This window comes from Phyllopteryx taeniolatus, chromosome 17 (assembly GCF_024500385.1).
Source record: "Phyllopteryx taeniolatus isolate TA_2022b chromosome 17, UOR_Ptae_1.2, whole genome shotgun sequence".
Taxonomy (NCBI): domain Eukaryota; kingdom Metazoa; phylum Chordata; class Actinopteri; order Syngnathiformes; family Syngnathidae; genus Phyllopteryx; species Phyllopteryx taeniolatus.
Window position 1 is genome coordinate 18,891,921 of NC_084518.1, and position 20,439 is coordinate 18,912,359.

The window sequence follows — 20,439 nt, forward strand, 5'->3', positions numbered from 1 at the left end:
TCAATAATTCAATAAATACTTATAAATGAAAGAAAACAACCCATTAAAGACGTTACTTAGCTCCAAATGTGTTGTAACCAGGAATGTTTGACGTAGCCTGTCTTCCGTACATGGAAGGTTTTACGACACCGCTTCGACATACGGTCGTTGCTGTGACGCTACGCCAGTCTTTGGGCAACATGTGAGATGAGCTCGATTTTTGTGACTTTCCAAGAGACTTTTATATTCGGCAATCAGTAAAACGCTCATCATCATGCACGAACGGCTCCTTCCCGCATCTCCCAATTGGTACTGCTCCCGCTGCTGTGACGTCAGCTGCGGCGGCTTGCTGGGCGTTGGAGCCAAAAACTTCATCTACTTGATTGACGTGTCTGCAGCCACCTGCAGTACTCAAGGTGAGAGCATGCCCCATAAAACACATTCATATACTACTCTACTATCAACTCCGATTCAGTTGCTATTCTGGTTTGACCCCAGTGCATCTTGTCACTCAATGTTGTCTCTATAAAGACTGTGTAACTGGTTTTTTTTTTACGTTTCATGTTTCAGGTGTTCTTGTGGGCCACAGAGGCTTGGTGTCAGGCGTTTCTTTCTGCCAGGACGCTACGCAGAGTCACATCTGTGCCAGCTCCTCCGGCGATGGAGTCGTCATCTTCTGGGACACGAATGCTAAATCTGTGTTACGGGAGCACGCGTCTCATCAGGTCGGTTCTACCGCTCCGGGTCTAATCCCAGTCCCAGATAACGAGCGCCGTTTCATCCTTAGAGCGCCGTCTCGGCCTTGCACTGGTCCCCGCTGGACAAGAACCTGGTCGTGTCCGGGGACGAGAAGGGGATCGTGATGTGTCACCGGTACAACACGGGAGACACGGCACGCTTCTTCCCCGAACCCAGGACCATCGTCTGCCTCACCTGCTCCCCGCACACCTGGAGTACGGTGGCCGTCGGGTATGAAAAAGGGTTCTCGAAAAAAATACATAACCACAGCTGAAACAAAGTGCCGCTGACATCGAGACTTCCTGCAGGGACTTTAGACCAAACTATCAACAGTTTACAAACTAAAGTTATTTTTTTCCCCCCCTTTTGTCCTCAGGCAAACTACTGTACTTTTTAGTTGAATGCACATTGATACCTTTTCAAAAACAAGTACATAAATGTATGAAAATATTTTTTTTTATTTGTATTTGTATCTAAGACATCACATTGTTTTGGTTTTTGATGATTAGTATTTCATTATATATATATATATATATATATATATATATATATATTACTTTTTGACTTTTTTTAATTACAGTACAATATACCTCACAATTCTTTACAATTAAACTTAAAATTTTTGCACTTTAACTTTTCAAAAAAAATTTTATTTATATTTTCATTTTAATTCTACTACTACTAAAGTACAAAGTACTAGTACTTTAACCATTCATTTTGTTTTATTAAAATGTTTCATTTTACTTCTCCTGGCACCTTTTATTTTTTTATATATACAGTACAGTATACCTCACAGTGTTTTGTTTTTATTATTATTATACTTGAACCATTTTGGTTTTCTCTATTTTAATTTTCTTTACACCCTATCAAGTCTAATGTTAAAAAATATTTTACTTAATAATTTAATTCATAAAAATGTTTTCAGGTTGCATCGCAAGGTTTCTGATTGGCTAAAACGGCAACTAGAATGTTCAAGTATTTTTAGTGCCGCGTGTTGATGTCTTGCATGCTTCGGTCCACGTGAAGCTACAAAGACGGCATGATCGCGCTAATCGACGTGAGCAAGAAGGGGGAGGTGACGCGGCGTCTCCGCGGGCACGACGACGACATCCACTCGCTGGCGTGGTCGCCGCTCGCCAACGAGGACGTTCTCAACTGGAGAGCGGACGCCGGGGACGGTAACGGTGAATCATATCATTTTTAATTTCCTTCCCCCCCCCTAAATGTATGGTGAAATATACTGTATCTTGTGTATGTTCCAGCTTCTAACGGGGTGAATGCAGGAGAGGAGAAGGGCTGCTACCTGGCATCTGGAAGCAAAGACCAGACTGTGAGGGTCTGGAGCACGGCCACAGGAAAAGGTGAGATGTTTCTTCTTCAACCAGCGTTCACGTGTCAAGTGCAGTTTGGCAGCCAGGTGATGAAGCGCTGCCCCCATGAGTGAAAATACAATCGATGCTCGTCTTTATGGCTGCTCACTTTTTTTTTTTTTGCAAGTATTTTGTAACATTACTCGTCGTTGTCGCGTAATTACAACATGGCAATTTTTATACTGTTCTGTAAATGCATGTGGAAGCCGCAAGATGGCAAGCCAAGGACTGCTTTTTGTCCGAATAAAGCTCCTCAACTCACTTCAGCGTCAAGATGGCGCCAAAGCGACCCTGTTATTGCTTTGGCCTGAGCCCAAAAACAGCAAGGTTTTTCAGCAGATAACAGGATAGATTCCAAAAACAAAAAAAACAAACAAAATCTGCAAATAGGTGAATTTGCGAATGCCAAACTGTGAATATCCTGGTGAAAAATAATATAAAATAGTAGTCTATTTTACATATGTTTAACATTTTTGTATTTACTTTAGTAAATCATTTGTTAATTATAATGACACAGTTTTACATCTACAATTAACCTGGCCTGTCTGTCCATTTAAAAAAAAAAAAAAAGGCTGTACAGCCTTTAGTTAAACAGACAGACATACTGTACTTTTCTGATAACCAAGTTGTGGGTGTGTTTTTGGAGGTGTGACCACCTTAAAGCTGCCCTACTTGAAGAGACGAGGCTCCGCCGTCGACCCGACGCTCAAAGAGAGACTCTGGCTCAACGTCCACTGGCCCAAAGGACGACCCGCGCAGCTGGTTTCCAGCTGCTTCAGGTTTGCCCTTCCACATCTCCGCGCCTTCCGCGGAACCGGCGGTTAACGCGCGTGCTCATGCGCAGCGGCGAGCTGGTGATGTGGGACCTGACCCGGACGGGCAAGCAGAAGTGGACCCTGTTCGGCTCGTCCTCCGAGGGCCAGAACCACAGCAGGATCGTGTTCAACACCGCCGCCTTCACGCTGCCGGACGGCCGGGAGCTGCTCGTCAGCACGTCCTTGAACAGAGAGGTGGACATCGCATTTCCGTTTAAAAGAGCGCCAATAAATGCCTGCCTTTTCCCATTAGGAAAAAAAAAATAATAATACTTGTATAGTGGATATAAAAAGTCTTCCCATTCCTTTCGTTTTTGGCCTGTTTATTCCTGTTGAGGTGTTTATATGCAGCATTTTTTTTCTTCTTCTAACCTGATTCAAATCAGACTATTGTGCTCCATGGAAACCAGGCTAGTGTTGGCACAAACCATTTAGACTTTTGCTAGAAAGCAAAACAATGGCAGAAAAAGCCTCCTCGAACAGCTGAGCTTTATTTGTGCCGCTGACTCCCATTTCGCCAAAGTTTGAATGTGATTGGTTACAATGTTGCGTCGGTCCATTTCTATGCAACGTTTCTTTGTATTTTCTCCATAATGCGGCGGTACCTCGACTTCCGAGTGACGTGACTGATGAGCGCTAGATGGTTGCGGAGAACTCAACAATTCTTCAAAAAACAAAACAAAACGAGGCTTCAAGCGGTTAAATGTCCCCCCCCCCCCCCAGTTGAAGTTTACTGCCAAGCTAAACATAAAACGAAGAAAATTACACCTCGTTTATTTCACCAAACCACATTAACCTTGCCTTGTGAAAGTCAGCTAGCTTAATGCTAATACATAACGGAAATGCCATAGATGGGCTAGCATTGATATTGGCCATTGAATTAGTGCATGAAATCATGATGCACAAACGATGTAATTATTTTACATTCTATTAAATTGTTATTACTGTATGTTTTTATAAAGTACAGTATAGTAGAGTCCTATTTCTCTGTTTTTAAACATTGTCATCGTTTTTTTATTTTACGTATTAATTTGACTTTGTTGTCATTCGATGTACTCCACAGGTTAAATGCTGGGACCTGGCCGACCTGGACTGCCGCTGGACGCTGCCCACGCTGGGCGGCTTCGTGTACAGCCTGGCCTTCTCGCCCGTCGCCACCGGCTGCCTGGCGCTGGGCGTGGGGGACAACATGATCCGGGTTTGGAACACGCTGTCCACCCAGAACCAGTACGACGCCCGCTGCTACTGGCAGGGCATCAAGTCCAAGGTCACGGCGGTAAGAAGCCCTTTAGATGTCATTCATTTGTATTCATTTAAAAACACATTCAAATCCTTTTGATTTGATGACAATAATACAGGGTTTCCCCGCATATTCACAATTTGCTTTTCAGATTTTTGGGGGGGGAACGTATCCTCCATTATTAGCGTAAAAAGCTGTAAAACGTCAGATGAAAAGCACGTGCAAGTGGTTATGTTTGTTGATTGCAGCTGGCTTGGCATCCTAAACGCGAGGGAACCTTGTCTTTTGGAACAGACGACGGCAAAGTGGGAATCTACGAAGTCTTCTCCAGCAAGTACGAGTTTGTGAACGAATGTTTTGTGTTATTCAACACACGTCGCATACATTTATTGGTGACTTTGTGGTCTCCTCGCAGGCCGCCTCAGATCTCCAGCACCTACCACAAAAAGACGGTGTACTCGCTGGCCTGGGGACCGCCGCTCCCCCCGATGTCATTTGGTATAAGCGTCTTTCCAACTCCACCACCACCACAACAACAACACAATACAATAATAAAGCCAGTGAGAATTTTTTTTTTTTTTCTCACAGCTCTCTTCAGCCACCATTCTTGTAATTGGCTGCGTAATTGAACCAGCCACGTTCATTTAAGCAGCTTCGGACAGATGGTGTTTTAATGACTCCATCCGTCAAACCCTGGCTCACAAACCCTGAGTGTTGCCATGCCGACCATCTGCCGGGTGGCCTTTAATGGGATAAAAAGAAGCCTTTAATGTCAGCACAGGTCATTTGTCTTATTAAGTGTCTTGAAAGTTTTTAGCTTTTTTTATTTTTTAAATTTTTTAAACACCTGCCAATGCAGTCAATACAGGCATCCGTCTACCTTACGAGTGACTCGACTACAGAGTTTTTCATAATACGGTTCATTGCAAGGCCCATTTATTTAATTGTTTGTTGTCTTGAGTTTCCAGCAACAACAGAGTTTAAGCTTAAGCTTAATATGTTGTGTATTCAACCAAACCACAACAAGTCTGCTAGCTTACTGCTACCACACAATGCAAAATGCCATCGACGGGCTAATGAAACTAACTTGGTAACTTATAACCCTCTAAGCAACAGATATTTGAGCAGAAACTGTGCAGCAACACATGTAGACAGACAAAATAACAATACTCACGGGCATGTATTCTTTATCTTCTGCAAGAAATGACTCATTTTACTGCAGCTTACCTGGTCACTTAGTTGTGACTGTCTTCATGTATTTATGTCTGTGTAATACTGCCTCCTGGTGGCCAAGGCTTGGACACCAGAAGGAGCTGCGCAATCCATGAATTAAAATATGAAATCATAATGCATAAAGTGTTTCATTCTTTAAATTCTATTTGACATTATTACTAGGGCTGCAACTAATCATTCTTTTGGGAATCGATTCATCTGTCAATTATTTTAACGATCAATCGGATAAAAAAAATATTTTGGATTTACATCCCTTTCTCTTCTTCTTCCAAAAACAGGACTTTGTTTCAGATTGATACGAGTGCAGAAAATGCACAAACATAAACTGATGATGATTCAGTTACCGGTTTGGTTCGTAACATGTCCAGGAAATAGACAAAAATGTTGACCATTATTTTCCAAAGTAAAAGCAAATGTTTGTAAATGTCTTATTTTGATTAAACACTATGATAGTCAGTCTGCTTTCATGGAGGACTACATAAATTGGAGAATATTTACTGTTGAAAGACTGAAATTCTGTGGATTTGGACAATTTCAAGATAAACAAGTCCTCTAATCGATTATCAAAACAGAATAGATGATTTGATAATCGATTTCCATAGTTGTTGATTCATCAATTAACACATTCACTGCCATTGACGGCTTCAGAAGTCAAATATCCATGTTAACTGGGAAGGCTGGCAGTGAATGAGTTAATTGTTGCACCTCTAGTTATTACTGAATGTTTTTAAAAATGACTTTTTATGTGTAAATCTTAACATTTTTGTTGGTGTTATTTTGGGGGGGAGGGGGATTGGGGGTCTGGAACGGATTAATGGCATTTCCATGCATTTCAATGGGCAAAGATGATTTGCAATCTGCACGTGGTCAACCCGCCGCTGTCTCTCCCACTGATGCGGTGTATGTGTGACGTTAAGGTGCAGCGGAGGGCAAGGCGTCCCACAGCCTGTACAGCTGCGCCGGCGAGGGCGTCATCCTGCAGCACAACCCGACCCAGCTCAGCGGCGACGCGTGCGACATCGACAAACTCATCCGGCAGACCAACAACATCAAGGTGGGAGCGCACAAAGTGTTGTTGACCTCTTCGGGTTATAGCAAAGTGAACGACAAAAGGGAAGGGAAAAAAATATGAATGTTGACTGGACTAGAACTGCAAACCTGACCTTAAAGTATTTTCATTGTACATCCAGTTGTTACTGGTACTGCTTATTAATGATACGTGTACACCACCTGCCACTTAATTAGGTACAGCAGCACAATCTGCTGATAAGCACATGCCGGCAGATCAGCGACTAAGAAAGGACAAACGCCTTTGCTAAAACAGGGAACAATGTATTACAAATATACTGTTGTCGTAAAAACAGAAATGCTGTGTTTTTAAAATTGAAATATACGGTTAAACTAGTGAAAAATTATTCTCGTACAATTTTGATTTTACTATTTTCTCAGTGATGTTATACTTGAACATTTTCTTTTTGTGTAATAACATTTTTGACATTACAACTCTATACTTCCAATTTTATAGCATTTGCTAAAAATTGGACATTCTTGCAGTATTATGAACACTTTTTCTGGAAAAAATGCAAATATCCCCATAGTCAACTATTTTCCTGTTATATGACTTTTGTTCATGTGACGTTCTCATAAAAAAATGCTTCTACATTTTACTTTCTTCTGACATTATAAATGTATTCTTGTAATGCATTGAGACCCCGACTTAAAAGTGAGTGACCCGAATTTTTAAACTACGAGCCGTCGCGCTGCTGTTTTTTTTTATTTTTAATTTTTTATTTTATTTTATTTTTTACAATTGCTAGATGGTGTCAGCAAACGTCACAACAAGCGGGAGCAGTTTGGCAGATAGTGAACAATTCTTCGAATTAGAGTCAAATTAGACGGGCTAATGAAACTACCAACGGTGTTGTGGTTTTATAACTCTTTAAACAAAGGTTATTTGAACACAAACTTTGCAGCAACACATGTAGACAGACAATATAACAATTCTTTTTTTATCCCGTGCGGAAAAAACGATTAATATTATTGCAATTTACTGAGCAGTCTTATGTGGTGGAAGAATAAAAGTTTGTAAATAGTGACTTGTGTTTTGTTAACAAACAGCACAAGCTGTCTCCTCACACCGACCTCAGCTGGAAACCGGACGGCAAAGCGGTCGCTATCGGCAACGAGGACGGGTAAAGTGAACGGCGAGGCCTGGCTGCTTCCAGTACTGCTCAGCACCACCATCACCCCCTGGCCTCCCCGCAGGTGCATCGACGTCTACCAGGCTCCGTCCCTGAAGCTGCTGTGCAGCATCCAGCAGCACCACAAGGTCATCAACGCGCTGCGATGGCACCCCGACGACAACGCGCCGCCGGAGCTGCACGGCCTGCTGGCCTCGGGCTCCTGCAACGCCATCGTCTACGTGCACGACCTGCGCCAGGTCTTAGGTAATTGGAATTTAGAGGGAATTCTGGGTAGGAAAAGGACATTTTACATGGGAATTAAAAAAAACTTTTTTTTTTAAAACACACACAATATAGTGTGGGTGCAAGTGATACCCCCCCCCCCCCCCCCCAAAAAAAAAAAGTGATAGTTCACTGTCTTGAAGAAGTCCTAAAATTGTGCAAGTGTATCGTTAAGATGCATTACCTAAGAAAAGTTGTAATGTTAATGATAATTCATGTTGCAGAGAACCCTCCGGAAAGCCCGTTGGTGTTGACGGAGCCGTATCGTAGACTTTGCGGCCACACGGCCAAAATCACCGGCCTGGCTTGGAGTCCGCACCACAGCGCCAGATTGGCCAGCGCCTCGTATGACGGGACCGCCCAGGTCAGTGCCGCCGGGTACTGTGGGTAATACAACAGTAGTTGTGTGAGGGTAAACTCATACAAACATTTTATTCCTTTCAAATGTTGTTTTTGTTTGTTTTTTTTTTTTTTAAGAATTTCCCATGGAAACTGATAGTTTCTCATAGTAAAATAACTTTTTCCTTCATATTACTTTTTTTGTAGTAAAATTACAACTTTTCCCTCGTAATACTGTTATTTAACTATCTTCAAATTTTCACATTTTTCCATAAAATAATTTTTTTCCCTCATCACCTTGACTTGTTTTTTTTTTTGTTTGTAATAAATTCTTCCAGAAATGACTTTTTTTCTCTCATTTTATTTTGACATTATCGTATTTTTCACAATTTAGTGACTTTACTGCTCTATTGTATAGTTAAAAAAAAATAAAATTGCAACATTTTTACTGAAAATGTATATCCCAGTATTTTAAAATTGTGTTTGGTATTACCAAAGGAAATTTTAATCCTACTAAAGTAAGTGGAGTAATGCGGTATTTATTTAAATTAATTTTGCGTGTGTGGCGTTCAGGTATGGGATGTACAGCAGGAAGCGGCGCTCTCCAACTACCGGGGTCACGTGGGCTACCTGCTGTGCGTGGACTGGTCCCCCGTGGACCCGGATGTCATCTGGACCGGAGGGAAGGACTTCACCGTGCAGGAGTGGAGAGTCTCCAAGCAGGAGTTCACTACGCCGCCCAAAGGTGACGCTGTGCCAACGCCCTCAAAACCGTGAAAAGCCAGTGGTCCCGCCATTGACGGTGACTTCCTCTCAGGAAAGAAGATGGTGGACCTGAAGGAGAAGGCCAAGCAGAAGAAGAAGAACAAAAAGACAACCGAGGCATCGTCTCCAGGAGTAATCGGCGAGCGCGTTACGGGGGTAACCACGGCGACCAACGGACAGGAAGCCTCGGATGAAGCCGACGAGGACGAGGTCTGCTCTGCGAGCAGTCCTGTGCCTCCACCAGGTGAAAATGGCCCCCGTTCACTTCGTGTTGTTGAACCTTTTGAACCTTATTGCTAACGCGACATTTGTGTGGACTGTCCATTCATTAGCCAGCGGAGCAACTCAAAGGAAAACCACAACTGTAGTGAAGAGCAAAGACAAACAAGGTAAGTTAGACAAAAGTGTGTGTGTGTGTGTGTGTGTGTGACTGTACTGTGGACCCTCGCATACTTGTGGTTCGGCACCCGCAGATTCACCAATTTGCAGATTTATTTTTTTTTGTTTGTTTTTAAATTTTATATTTAAAAAAATTATGTTAGTTTTTTGGGGGGAACCACCCACGAAAACACTTTGGTTTACTCTCTTTTATTTAAAAATGTTTTGGGCTTTAAAATTTTTTTTTAAATTGCATTGCAATTATAATGGACCCGGCCCGGTCCCTATCCCCCACAAATAGTAGCAGGGGTCCACTCAGAATCTGCTTTTATTGGCCAAGTATGTTACAAGACACACAAGGAATTTGTCCCCCGGTGGTTGGAGTCACTCTAGTATCGCAACAAACTGCCACTATGACGAAATAGACGTTTTATTAGGATATAAAAAACACGTGTGTGGTGAGTCATTGAGCAATGAAAGTGTAACCGCTGATATAATGGCCAATGTTACGTGACCGTGTGTAACGTATGTGTAACATGCGTGTTTACGTGCGCAGACTCGAACGTTCTGAAGAGGAAGAAGGCTCGCTCCATCCTGCCCCTCAGCACGTCCATGGACCATCGGCCCAAAGAGGATCTGCTCCAGGATTGCCTCACGATGGCCTCCATCGCGCACGCCGCTGGTGAGCGTCTTGTTGGCGGGATTCGCCTCGTCCTCATCCTCCGAATGCAATCAGAATCTGCGAACAAAGTGCCAAGAGGATGTCGTTTCAACAACGAGACGTTTTTCAGGAGGTGTTTTAACGTTACTTATGGACAGTGTCAAAACAAAGTGAGAAGTAGGGACGGGCAAAAAAACAAAACAAAAAAACCTAATGACTCTGCTAAGTTGATTTAAAAAAAAAATAGATCGACGCAGAATTTCTACCTCGAAGCTCTGCCAGAACCAAATAAAGAAAAATAATTTTCCAGCCTGAAACATGTTTCACACGGACATTTATTGCAGATGGACGCAGTGTTGAGGCACTGATAAACTTTGCCAAAAATGACAGAGGAGTGACTGTAAGTGATTTCTTAAGACACTATTAGATGTGTAATATACATATAACATGATGTATGAGTGAGCGTAATAGTCATTGTTTTTTTTTGTTTTTTTAAACCTAATATGGTAATCGCTAGCGCGCTAATGCTAATTGCGAATGCTAACCGTTCAGCAAAGTCTGATTTTGTTGTTAGTTTAAGAATAGAAGACCAGCCCCCAGAGATGAGAATAAAACTCATGTTAGTAATAAAAAATTAAATACAATTTGCCTGAGGGTGGGGGGGATATTTATTTCGACGAAATATCTATACGATTCGAAAGAGATTAGCTGGTGACAGCTCTAGTGTGAAGCTTACTAACAAACCGGCTTGGCAAAAGTTTTGATTCTCCTCTGCTCTGTTTTGGCACGTTAGCGCCCCCTGCAGGCTGCGTCGCCGGCCAGGGCGAGCACGTCCATCTGGGCCTCTTCTCCGACAGAGCGGCCCTGCGTCGCATGTTCCACGTAGAAGGTGCGTTTGATTTCCACTTCCTCTCGGCTCAGTAAGACAACAAAAACAACAACGACAGTCGGACAATGTTTTTTTTTTTTTTTTTTGGAACATTTCATTCCAGAGGAGGCTCACGTGGAGGGCGGCCACGTGGAGTCGGCCGTCTACCTCCGGCTGTGGAGCGGCGACCTGGAGGGGGCGCTGCAGCTGGCCGCAGAGAGAGGGGAACTGAGCGACCACCTGGTCTCCATGGCTCCCATGGGTGAACGACACTTTGGCCGTCGACTTGTAAAAAGCTGCCGATCGCGCGCAAGTGTGTAACTTTTGGCCTCGGATGCGGTCCTTGCAGCGGGCTACGCGGTGTGGCGCGGCGCCGTGGAGCGCTACGTCAAGCAGCTGTGTCTGCAGGAGCAGCACCTGAAGGCGGCGGCCCACCTGCTGTCCATCAACCAAGTGTACGAGGCCGTACACCTGCTGCGCTCTCACAAGCTCCACAGGTAGATTATTGGCAGCCATTGCAAGGAGCGGTTTGGCGGTCCACTAGCTTAATGATAGCACGCAATGCAAAGCGCCATTGACAGACTAGTGAAACTAGCATCGTTGTTGCAGTAGTTATAATCCTACGAATGTAATTATACACTACTACAATAATGAATTTGTTAAATTGTCATTATGAACCAAAAAAAAAAAGTTTTTTTTTTATTTTATTTTTTTTTTTTTTACAAAGTCTCACTTTCCTATACAGCTCTTGTACTTGATCACATATTTATCATATACCTGTACATAAAATGTGAATATTTGTATTTTGCAGATAAATAGCTTCTTATTTATTTTATACACACATAAAATGAAGACTGCAGATTTTATTCCATTTTAATTTTTAACAGGTTTGTATTACATTTGAATTAGGTTTTTAATATTAACTGTTTCATTTTTAGATTTTATTTTTCTGGTTTTGTAATGTTCATTTCATGAGTTTTCTTACGTTTTATTTACATTTTAGTTTTTTTTGACAGGCTTTACATTATCGTTAGATTTTTTTTTTTTTTTTTTTTCATTTCCTACAGATTTATTACATTCATTGGATTTTTTTTTTCTTGGTTTGATTGATAACACTTGAATTTTAAGTTGGTTTTTTTTTCGTAATTCTTCAAAGGTTTTATTATATACACACAAATGATTGAAAGTTAAATACATTAAACTGTCACTCAATTAAATTAAGCCATAACCATATTAGATATAATCATTACAAATACTTTCAACGTCGCTTTTCAGGGAGGCGATCGCTCTGGCCAAAGCGCGGCTGCCCGAGGACGATCCCGTCATCAAGGAGCTCTACACCAGCTGGGCCGTCATGTTGGAAAAAGACGGACATTTCTCCGCAGCCGCAAAATGGTGTGTTTATTTTATTTTATTTTATTTTATTTTATTTTATTTTATTTTATTTTATTTTATTTTATTTTATTTTATTTTATTTTTATTTTATTTTATTTTATTTTATTTTATTTTCGTCCCCCAGTTACATCGCGGTCGGCGACAGCTTCGACGCAGCCAAGGTGATCGCCCGCAAGAACGACGTGACCTCGCTGAGGACGGCGGCACGTTTGGCGAGCGTGGCGGGCGAGGTCACGCTGGCCCAGTCGCTGGCGCTGCGCTGCGCCAAAGATTTGGCGGCCGCTCGGGACTGGATCACCGCGCAGGAGGTCCTTGCCTCACACCGCAGCCTGCTGGTCGGTGCCTGCGGGCTTTTTTTATATAATAATCATTCCACAGCAAAAGCCGGGCTTAAAAAAAAAAACAAATAAAGTAATGAAATGAAGAAAATATGACTTAATTGAATTTGGTTTTGTAGGTGAAAGGACTACAGTTGGGGTGGTAAGTTTTGAAAGGATATTTGGTTAAAAAACAAGCGAAAAATGAGGTAATAAAAATATTTGAATGAAATCTGAGAAAATAATAAAATACATACAAATATTTTTTAAATGTACGTGGCATGTCCTAAGAGTTCATGTTAAGTACACACACAGTATACCTTAACGTTCAATATTTTAACTTAATAGAAAATAATCAGAAGCACTTTAAAACTATTTTTCGATATTTTAATGACTGCCATAAAAGTAAAACATCCAAAAGTAATGTTTATTTTGAATGTACTGTACATAGTTTGAAAAACATCATAAAAGTCCAATGTGGGAGGGAAAAAATATTTTTTTTAAACTAAAAATATTTATTTCAAAAAGGCACAGCATAATGTTATGTATTTGTGTCATATTTGTTTATGTAAGTTATAATACTAATTATGTATGAGCATATAAAATTGTTTTGTGTAATAAATATTTGTGTAAGTTGTGTAATAATAATAATGACTAAATAAGAGCATTTGAAATAATATACAGAGGTCATAATTATTTTAAATATAAAAAGTAAGTCAAGTTTCATTAACAAAATATGTTGACTTAAGTTCTTTACATTGCAGTGAGCCGATTTGTAATTTTTTAAAAATCTTTAAAAAAAAATTTACATTGAAATCTATCCAATTTACTCACATAAGCACCTCACATATCGTGGTGCCTTCAGTGGCTTGGTTCCGAATGTGAAAAGTCATTGATCATGGTCCACCTTTGACCATGTAGTCTTCAAGCCCATATAGTAAAATGTAATGATAAAATGAAAATTATAATCATTTTAAAATAGTTTCATGAGTGATATGTGTCCATGTCGTTGTGCAGGTTCACAGGCTTCACCTCAGCGTGGCCGAGCTGCTGTGCGCCTCGCTCTCGTTCATCCTCCCTGGGATGCGCGGCGTCGGGCACGCATGGGCGTCGCCGGGCGAGGGCGGCATCCTGGAGTGGGCGCGCGACATCTGGGCCCAACAAATGGGCGTCTCTGGGGCCGACTCGGACGCCGGTCGCAGCAGCCTTAACGCTCTGCTTCTGGAACTCCAGAGCATGGAGAGCCCCACCCCCACCGCCAGCCTCCCCCTCACGCAGGTACCGCTTGGTGGGCCACAGGGAACTAGAGTGGGCCAACTTCAGTTTTGCTATTTTACAGGAGAAGGATCATCATAAGGAGTGATTTTAGTTTTGCGGTTGCCGCTGAATGGCTGCCACAAAACGTTGACTCCAAATCTATCCGTTTTTTATGATAGATGATGAATAACATCCATTCAAAGTAAAAAAAAAAAAAAAAAAAAAAAGTGCTGAGTGCCATAATAAGCTGCTTCCTCTATGTCAAAATTGTAACTAAACATAGATTTAGACGATTCATCTGAGGGATATGCCTTTTCTCTATTCAATCTGTACTTAAAAATAACAAAAATGGAGTTAGCCCACTCGAGTTTTCTAATGGCTGGATTTGACCCATGCTCCCGACGTGGAATGAGTCTATGATGCCCTCTCTTTCAGGTGCTGCTGTGTTTGTCCCGTCATGTGACCCGCGGCGTACTGTCCTGGTTGCTGGACGACGGCAGCGAGCTGGCGAAGGAGCTATGGCTGGCGTCAGCGTGGCTACGGGAGGCCGCCGACTTCCAAGTGTCGGCCGCCCTCTTTGGGATTCTAGCAAATGCCTTGGCGGTGGTCCATTGTAATCTGGATGAAGAAGCCAGAGCCGCTGCCGACAGCCTTCGGGCGTGGGCCGCTTACCACCGTCTGTACGAGTTCTGGTGGCGGCGCCCGGGCAATGATGTCATCAGCAACGGACTCCATCCCGAAGGATCACCGGAAGAAGAAACGAAGACGTCCGGTGAGCTGGACTTCGATGCTTCCTCACTTCTGTCCGAGGCTCACGCCGCCTGCCAGGCCGAGCGGCGGGCGACTGAGGAGTTGCAGGAGCGCCTGGCCGCCATGGTGGCTCTGCACGGACGCAATTTGGCCGCCCACGGAGAGCAAGATGCCGAGGCCGGACAGCAGTGAGTGACTTAAATCAATGGAAATGCCACTGCCAACATATGCGCTCGCATCAAGTTTGCACCCACAAGAAAAATATCGGCCGTACGACAGCTTGTATCTTAAGGCCTTACTGTTATCACCCTGGACCCAAAATACATTTGTATTTTATTACTTGACGGGATAATCACAATACTCTGTTCTAAAAACATAAAACTGTTTCCAACCCTCCAATCTCTTTTCTTCTCCTTCAGGCCTGAAGAAGAGGAGACTTTCCTCTCCTTGACTGCGAAGATGTCCAAACATCAACAACAGCTGACCGACATTCCCGACATCATCAAGGTAACCGGTGCAGGATGAATGGAATCACTTGATTTCACAATTTATTCCTAGTAGTACTAACAGGCTCGTTTTAACAAATCATTATCCTCCTCCTTGGTTCCGTTGTCTAGTCAAATTCTCGTCCAGATGTGGCTGAGTGCTGCCTGGTCCTCCTCCACCTCGGTTCTTCCGTCCCCGAGTGCCTGCGGGGGAACGCCGAAGACCTGCTGCGGAAATACGGAACATGCCGGACGCTGCAGAAGGTCTCCCGACGATTCTTGAACTAAATTGAGACTGTACAGCCTTTGTGTTGGATTAAAATAAAAAGTCATGTCAGAGCTTCCTTTTTGCACACTTAAAAAAATAAGGGAGTATACATTGGAAAATACAAAACAATTTAATGTACAACAGTTTAAAACAAGTCAGAACGTAAAAACAACGGTCACATCTTCACGCCGACAGTAGTTTGGCCCGGACAAAAAACGGACGCATGCGTTTAAAATGTTCTCTCTTAACATCTGGAGAAAAATTCTAAAACATTTTTTATTTCCTTTTTTTGAAAAATGATACATTAGAAATTTACAATGGGTGGTGGGGCCCTACCGGCGTTCACTTTAAAAACTGAGTGATCGCAACTTGGTAAGAAAAACAGGCGCTGGTGTTGTGGTCCCACGCTCGCTAACGACAACAAGCGAACCCAAAACGGAAAAAAAAAAATTGTTGGATTTAAAAGGTTTTTAAAACAAGTGCAAAAAGTGAGAAGCCGGGAGTCAGTGCTTATTGTTGCTCTCCTCCTGGCCTGAGCTGGCGATGCCGTTCTGGGGTTGCGTGGAGCCCGAGCCCAGGCCGTACAAGCGGCCGCAGTACTTGGCGTCGTCGATGTTGTCTTCGAAGAAGAGCTGGGGGAAAGCGGAGGGGGGTGGTCGGTGCTGGTGGTGGTGGTGCAACCCAAGTGCCACCCCCCCAGATGGAAGAGTGTGTTCTACCTCTTTCATCCTGAAGAAAGCCATGCCGGTAAGCAGCGAGTCAGAACCCGCCTGATGCTGCCGCCCGATACGCTTCAGCTCCAGCTGGTCGGCCACTTCCTGTAAGCCGCCCTGAAAACAAACAATAACACAAGTTGCTAATGTTAGCATAGCACCTTTGTTTTTCTTTCGACCAATGACTAATATAGAACGGCCTCCCCTTACTCCCAGGAAGATCAATTTGACTTAATTTTAGGGTAGCAAATTAAAATAAAACATTTTTAGACCACTGAAAGTAACCTAAAATTGTCCTCCCCTATCTATTGAAAAACAGTAAATAATTTCAAATCGACAGTGTAGAAAATGCACAACCAACCCGATTAAGATTTAGTTCGTGGTTTGGTCTGTAAAATGTCAGGAGAAAAGGTAAAAATGTTGATGACTGGTTTGCAAATGTCTTCTTTTGAATAAGTACAACTACAGAAATCTGAGAATATTTACTGTTGGGAGGGTGAAATTCTGAGGATTTTGGACTTCGCTGGCTCTGAACAATTAATTGATTGATTTATTAATTGTGGCACTTTAAAAAAAAAAATTTTTGTTTAGACTGCTGAAGTGAAAGTATAATTGTTTTTTTAATAGGCGTTTAACATTGTGAAACATAACCCTGGTAGACTGTGTGTGTGTTGGGGCACCTTGAGGTTCTTGCAGCTCTTCATCAGGTACTTGACGTCGTAGATGGCGGGGAAGAAGAGGTTGAGGATGTGGAAGAAGTCGTGCTCCTCCTCGGGCAGCCTGGCATCCGTTAGCAGCTTTACCAGGTAGCCGAAGTCGTACCCGCTGGCGGACGAGGAGGAGGAGGAGGTTGTTGTTGTCGTCGTCGTGGCGATGAAAGAAAAAAAAAAAAAAAGCAGATCCCCACCTGTGGAAGGAGAGCCACTTGACGTTGTCGCACAGCACCAGGCCCGACGTCATGAGAAGCTCGGCGAAGTAGAGCGTGTCGATGCCTTCCTCCTCATGCTTCTTGAACTGAAGACCGGAGTTCTGCAGAAGGTCGATCGAGTCCTGAGAGTACATGTCTTCTCTACATGGATGGATGGATGGATTTTCAAATCAAATAAGGAGAGACAGAGGAAAGTGTGTTTTTGCTTCTCCCCCCCCCCCCCCAGTGACTTTTTCACACGTCTGCAAATTGACGTACGTGAGGTTGAACTTGAAGTTGAACTGCCAGGTGGTGGTGCCGTGCGGGTAGTCGCCGTCCTCGTTCATGAAGGTCAGGCCCAGCTGGATGATTTTCAGCAGGTCCACGTTGCAGCGCAGCAGCTGGTACTGGTAGTCCACCGTGCTGCGGAACTCGCCGATCGGCCGCACCACCACGCCGGGGAACTCCGTGTCCTGGGGACGCCGTTGTGAAGGGTAAAAAAAAATAATAATTTTAATAAAAGTCGTCATTACACAGGATCCCACTTAAGGGTCGAATTTATGGGGAATTGAACATAGTCCGTAACCCCCCAGATACAAATCACAATCCATTGTTCATTAAAAAAAATACAAACATCTTTTGTTCACTAAAAGTTGTCCTGTGTACACAAAAAAGTTGAGCATATCAGCCTTTTGTTCACAAAAGTAATAACATGCAAATCAGCTTTTTTTAATTAAAAAGAAAATGATCTAAATCTAAACTTTTGGGTTCACATAAAGTTAAACGATCAAATCAGTCTTGTTCACAATAGTGACGAAAAATGTCCATTAGTTACAAAAAGTATATCAAAGTCTTTGTTCACGAAAAGTTCAAGGAGGAAATTAGTCTTTTGTTCACAAAAGTAAAAGACGCAAATGGAAGTCCTTTGTTCAAAAAAAGTTCAAATGCAAATCAAAGCTCACACACAAAAAAAATAAAGGACTTAAATCAAAGTCCTTTGTGCAAATCCAAGTCTTTGGTTCACAAAACGTTAAAGGGGCATAGCACTCTTTTGTTCTCAAAAAGCAAAAGATTCAAATATGTTCTAAGTTTACAAGTTGGGAAAAAAATGCATTGGTCCCTTTTTCCACAAAAAAAATGAAATGCAGATTAAATTCCATTATTCAGAAAAAGTTAAAAGATGGACTCTGTCATAGAAAGTAAAAAAAAAAAAAAAAAAGATGCAAATCAAAGGTCCTTTGTTCAAAAGTAAAAGATGACAATCAGTTGTTCGTTCACTAAAGTTAAAAAAGGTGTGCAAATTAATCTTTTAATCTCTCTCTCTTAATATTTAAATCAAAAACCTTTGTCACAACAACAAAAGTAATACTGTCCTTTGTTCACAAAAAATCTGAAAACATAACTGTGGACTAAGTACTCATATATAACCTTTGTATCTTGTGAAAATGATTTATTTTTTAGCATACATTACAAAAAAAAAAAAAAACATGACCAACAAAAGAACATTTTTAAGTAAAATGCTTTTACGGCACCCACCGGGCGCGCCTTCCTTACCATGGCGATGAAGTTGTAGCTCTGGACGATCTTTCGGATTTTCTTCATCTCGTCGTCCAAGTTGCTGGCCCACACCTCGCAGATGATCTGACTGGCGTCCGTGAGTGCGGCCGGCATGTTGGCGGCGGCTCACGACAGCGTCGACGATCCCCGCGGCACTCTGGGGGAGCTGCAAATAATATCTGCGGAGTAGGAGGAAAAGGAAAACAAAAAAAGACCTCAGATGTTAAAAGACCTCAGATGAAAAGGAAAACACTGGTGTGTGCAAATTCAAGTCTTCAACTTTCTGAAATGGCACAGACAACGTCAAACTTGAGCCACAATCTCCTACGAAAGCAAACACAGGTAATGTTAGCTGTAAGTAATACCAGAAAATCTAGTTTTGTCTTTCTCAGATGAATATTTTTGGAAAGAGGTTTTAATTCCACCTTAAATTGGCATTATTATGAGACCACCCAGTGCATGTTAAAGTCACAAAACGCTGCAGTCGCTTATAATCACAAGGATTTACTTTGTGGGAGAATTTAGTTGAGGGGGGGAAAAAAATTAAGATTGGAATTTTTTTGTTTGCAGGTCGTGCTCTGAAAGAGTTGCAGACGCTATTTTTGCCTGTCAAATGTATTTAAAAGAAAAATGAAATTAAAGAGAGGATGCTTTTTAACTGTTCAACCCTGTCATGATTTTTAAAATTGGTTTTGAAGTTCTCTTTCTCTCGTTCCTCGGTCTTGACTCCCAAAAGTCTCACAACACGAGTTTTGTTGAGTAAAACGTGCATGCGACGAACGGCTGCCATTTAGCTCATTAACTCTAATTACCATCAATTTTAACAGAGAACATAAAATGGCGTCCGATAACTTTATTTTCCTAATAGTGGTGGTGTTTTTCTTAACCAGTGCGCTTTGCATGATGGGTATGGTGCTTTCAGTTGTTTACAATTACCGGACGAGCTAACACGTTGCTTTGAATTGTGGACCAAAAAAAAAACTAAAACGAAAAAACTAACAAAATAACAAAAAAAAAATACGCAGCAATAATTATCCGTCAATAAACAACAGAAACTTATGATAGTAGTTAATTCAAAACGGGACCGAGTTTAGCACGAAATGCTTCCGTTTTATCGCCAGCGCATCCTCTCGCTACCGACGGCTCCAACGTCATTTGTCGCTAAACGGTTCCGGTTTTTGGACAGCAAAAAAAAAAAAAAAAAAAAAGCTGGAGTAGTAATAAAAAAATAAGGAATAAAAGGCTTTTACCAGAGAATTTCCTCGACGTAACCGTGGTCGAGCTAGCAAAGCGCCGCACCGCACTTCTTCGTGGTTTCCCTCCCGCGGATCGGGTCACTTCCTTCTTTGTGGTGCCTACAGCTTCCGGTTCCTGTGATTACTGCCACCTGCCATCCGGAGGGTGCAAAGCAACGTTTGAAAAAATTGTTTATTATTACAGCGACAGTATTTAAATATTATTATGATTATTTATTAATCAACATGAGAATTGTAATACGATCAAAATTGTGTTTCAAATGAATCAAACCCAAAATGTATCACAATAATTAATATTTTTCTAATATCCATTTTCAAAAGCGCTTATCCTGTTCAGGGTCGCTGACTGCCGGTGATCAAATATTCTAAATTCTCTTCCATATTTCTAAATCTAAAACAAGAAATTCTGCACATTCTTATATTTATATTATATATTACATTTTAATATTTATTATTAAAATCAGTTTTAAAATGTGGAAAAATATATTTTATTTATATTATATAAAATATCTATCGTGTTCATTTCATATCATTAAATGTATTTTTCCATAATGTTCATATTAATATGTAAAATGTATTATTCTGTCATGTTCAGATATGAAATCTTTGCAACAGTTATATTAACATGCAAAATTAACATGCAAACTGTATTGAAACATTTAAAATCTTTCTAGCAAAAATGT

At 41.8% G+C, this 20,439-nt stretch overlaps 2 protein-coding genes across 3 annotated transcripts; one reads left to right on the plus strand and one right to left on the minus strand.

Annotated features, from left to right (window-relative positions):
- Positions 1–96: 96 nt before the first annotated feature.
- gemin5 (gem (nuclear organelle) associated protein 5) lies at positions 97–15,522 on the plus strand. Of its 2 annotated transcripts, none has more exons than XM_061750980.1 (27): positions 97–395; positions 550–704; positions 767–948; positions 1,744–1,901; positions 1,980–2,078; positions 2,734–2,866; positions 2,932–3,097; positions 3,966–4,178; positions 4,391–4,476; positions 4,558–4,640; positions 6,293–6,429; positions 7,494–7,567; positions 7,641–7,822; positions 8,065–8,204; positions 8,753–8,924; positions 8,997–9,188; positions 9,277–9,333; positions 9,879–10,004; positions 10,777–10,872; positions 10,976–11,113; positions 11,201–11,348; positions 12,127–12,246; positions 12,371–12,581; positions 13,581–13,841; positions 14,256–14,758; positions 14,990–15,077; positions 15,188–15,522. In XM_061750980.1, exons 1-27 carry the CDS (start codon positions 254–256, stop codon positions 15,341–15,343), a joined length of 4,218 nt encoding a protein of 1,405 aa, XP_061606964.1. In that variant the 5' UTR covers positions 97–253; the 3' UTR covers positions 15,344–15,522. The 2 variants fall into 2 exon arrangements, with proteins under 2 accessions (XP_061606964.1, XP_061606965.1); XM_061750981.1 differs by having other exon boundaries at positions 98–395; positions 1,744–1,895.
- On the minus strand, positions 15,431–19,887 carry cnot8 (CCR4-NOT transcription complex, subunit 8). Its single transcript, XM_061750997.1, has 7 exons — positions 19,751–19,887; positions 18,498–18,679; positions 17,223–17,416; positions 16,944–17,105; positions 16,717–16,861; positions 16,043–16,153; positions 15,431–15,955 (listed from the first exon to the last, which is right to left on the minus strand). The coding sequence occupies exons 2-7, from the start codon at positions 18,612–18,614 to the stop codon at positions 15,827–15,829; spliced, it is 858 nt and encodes a 285-aa protein (XP_061606981.1). The 5' UTR covers positions 18,615–18,679; positions 19,751–19,887; the 3' UTR covers positions 15,431–15,826.
- Positions 19,888–20,439: the final 552 nt, after the last annotated feature.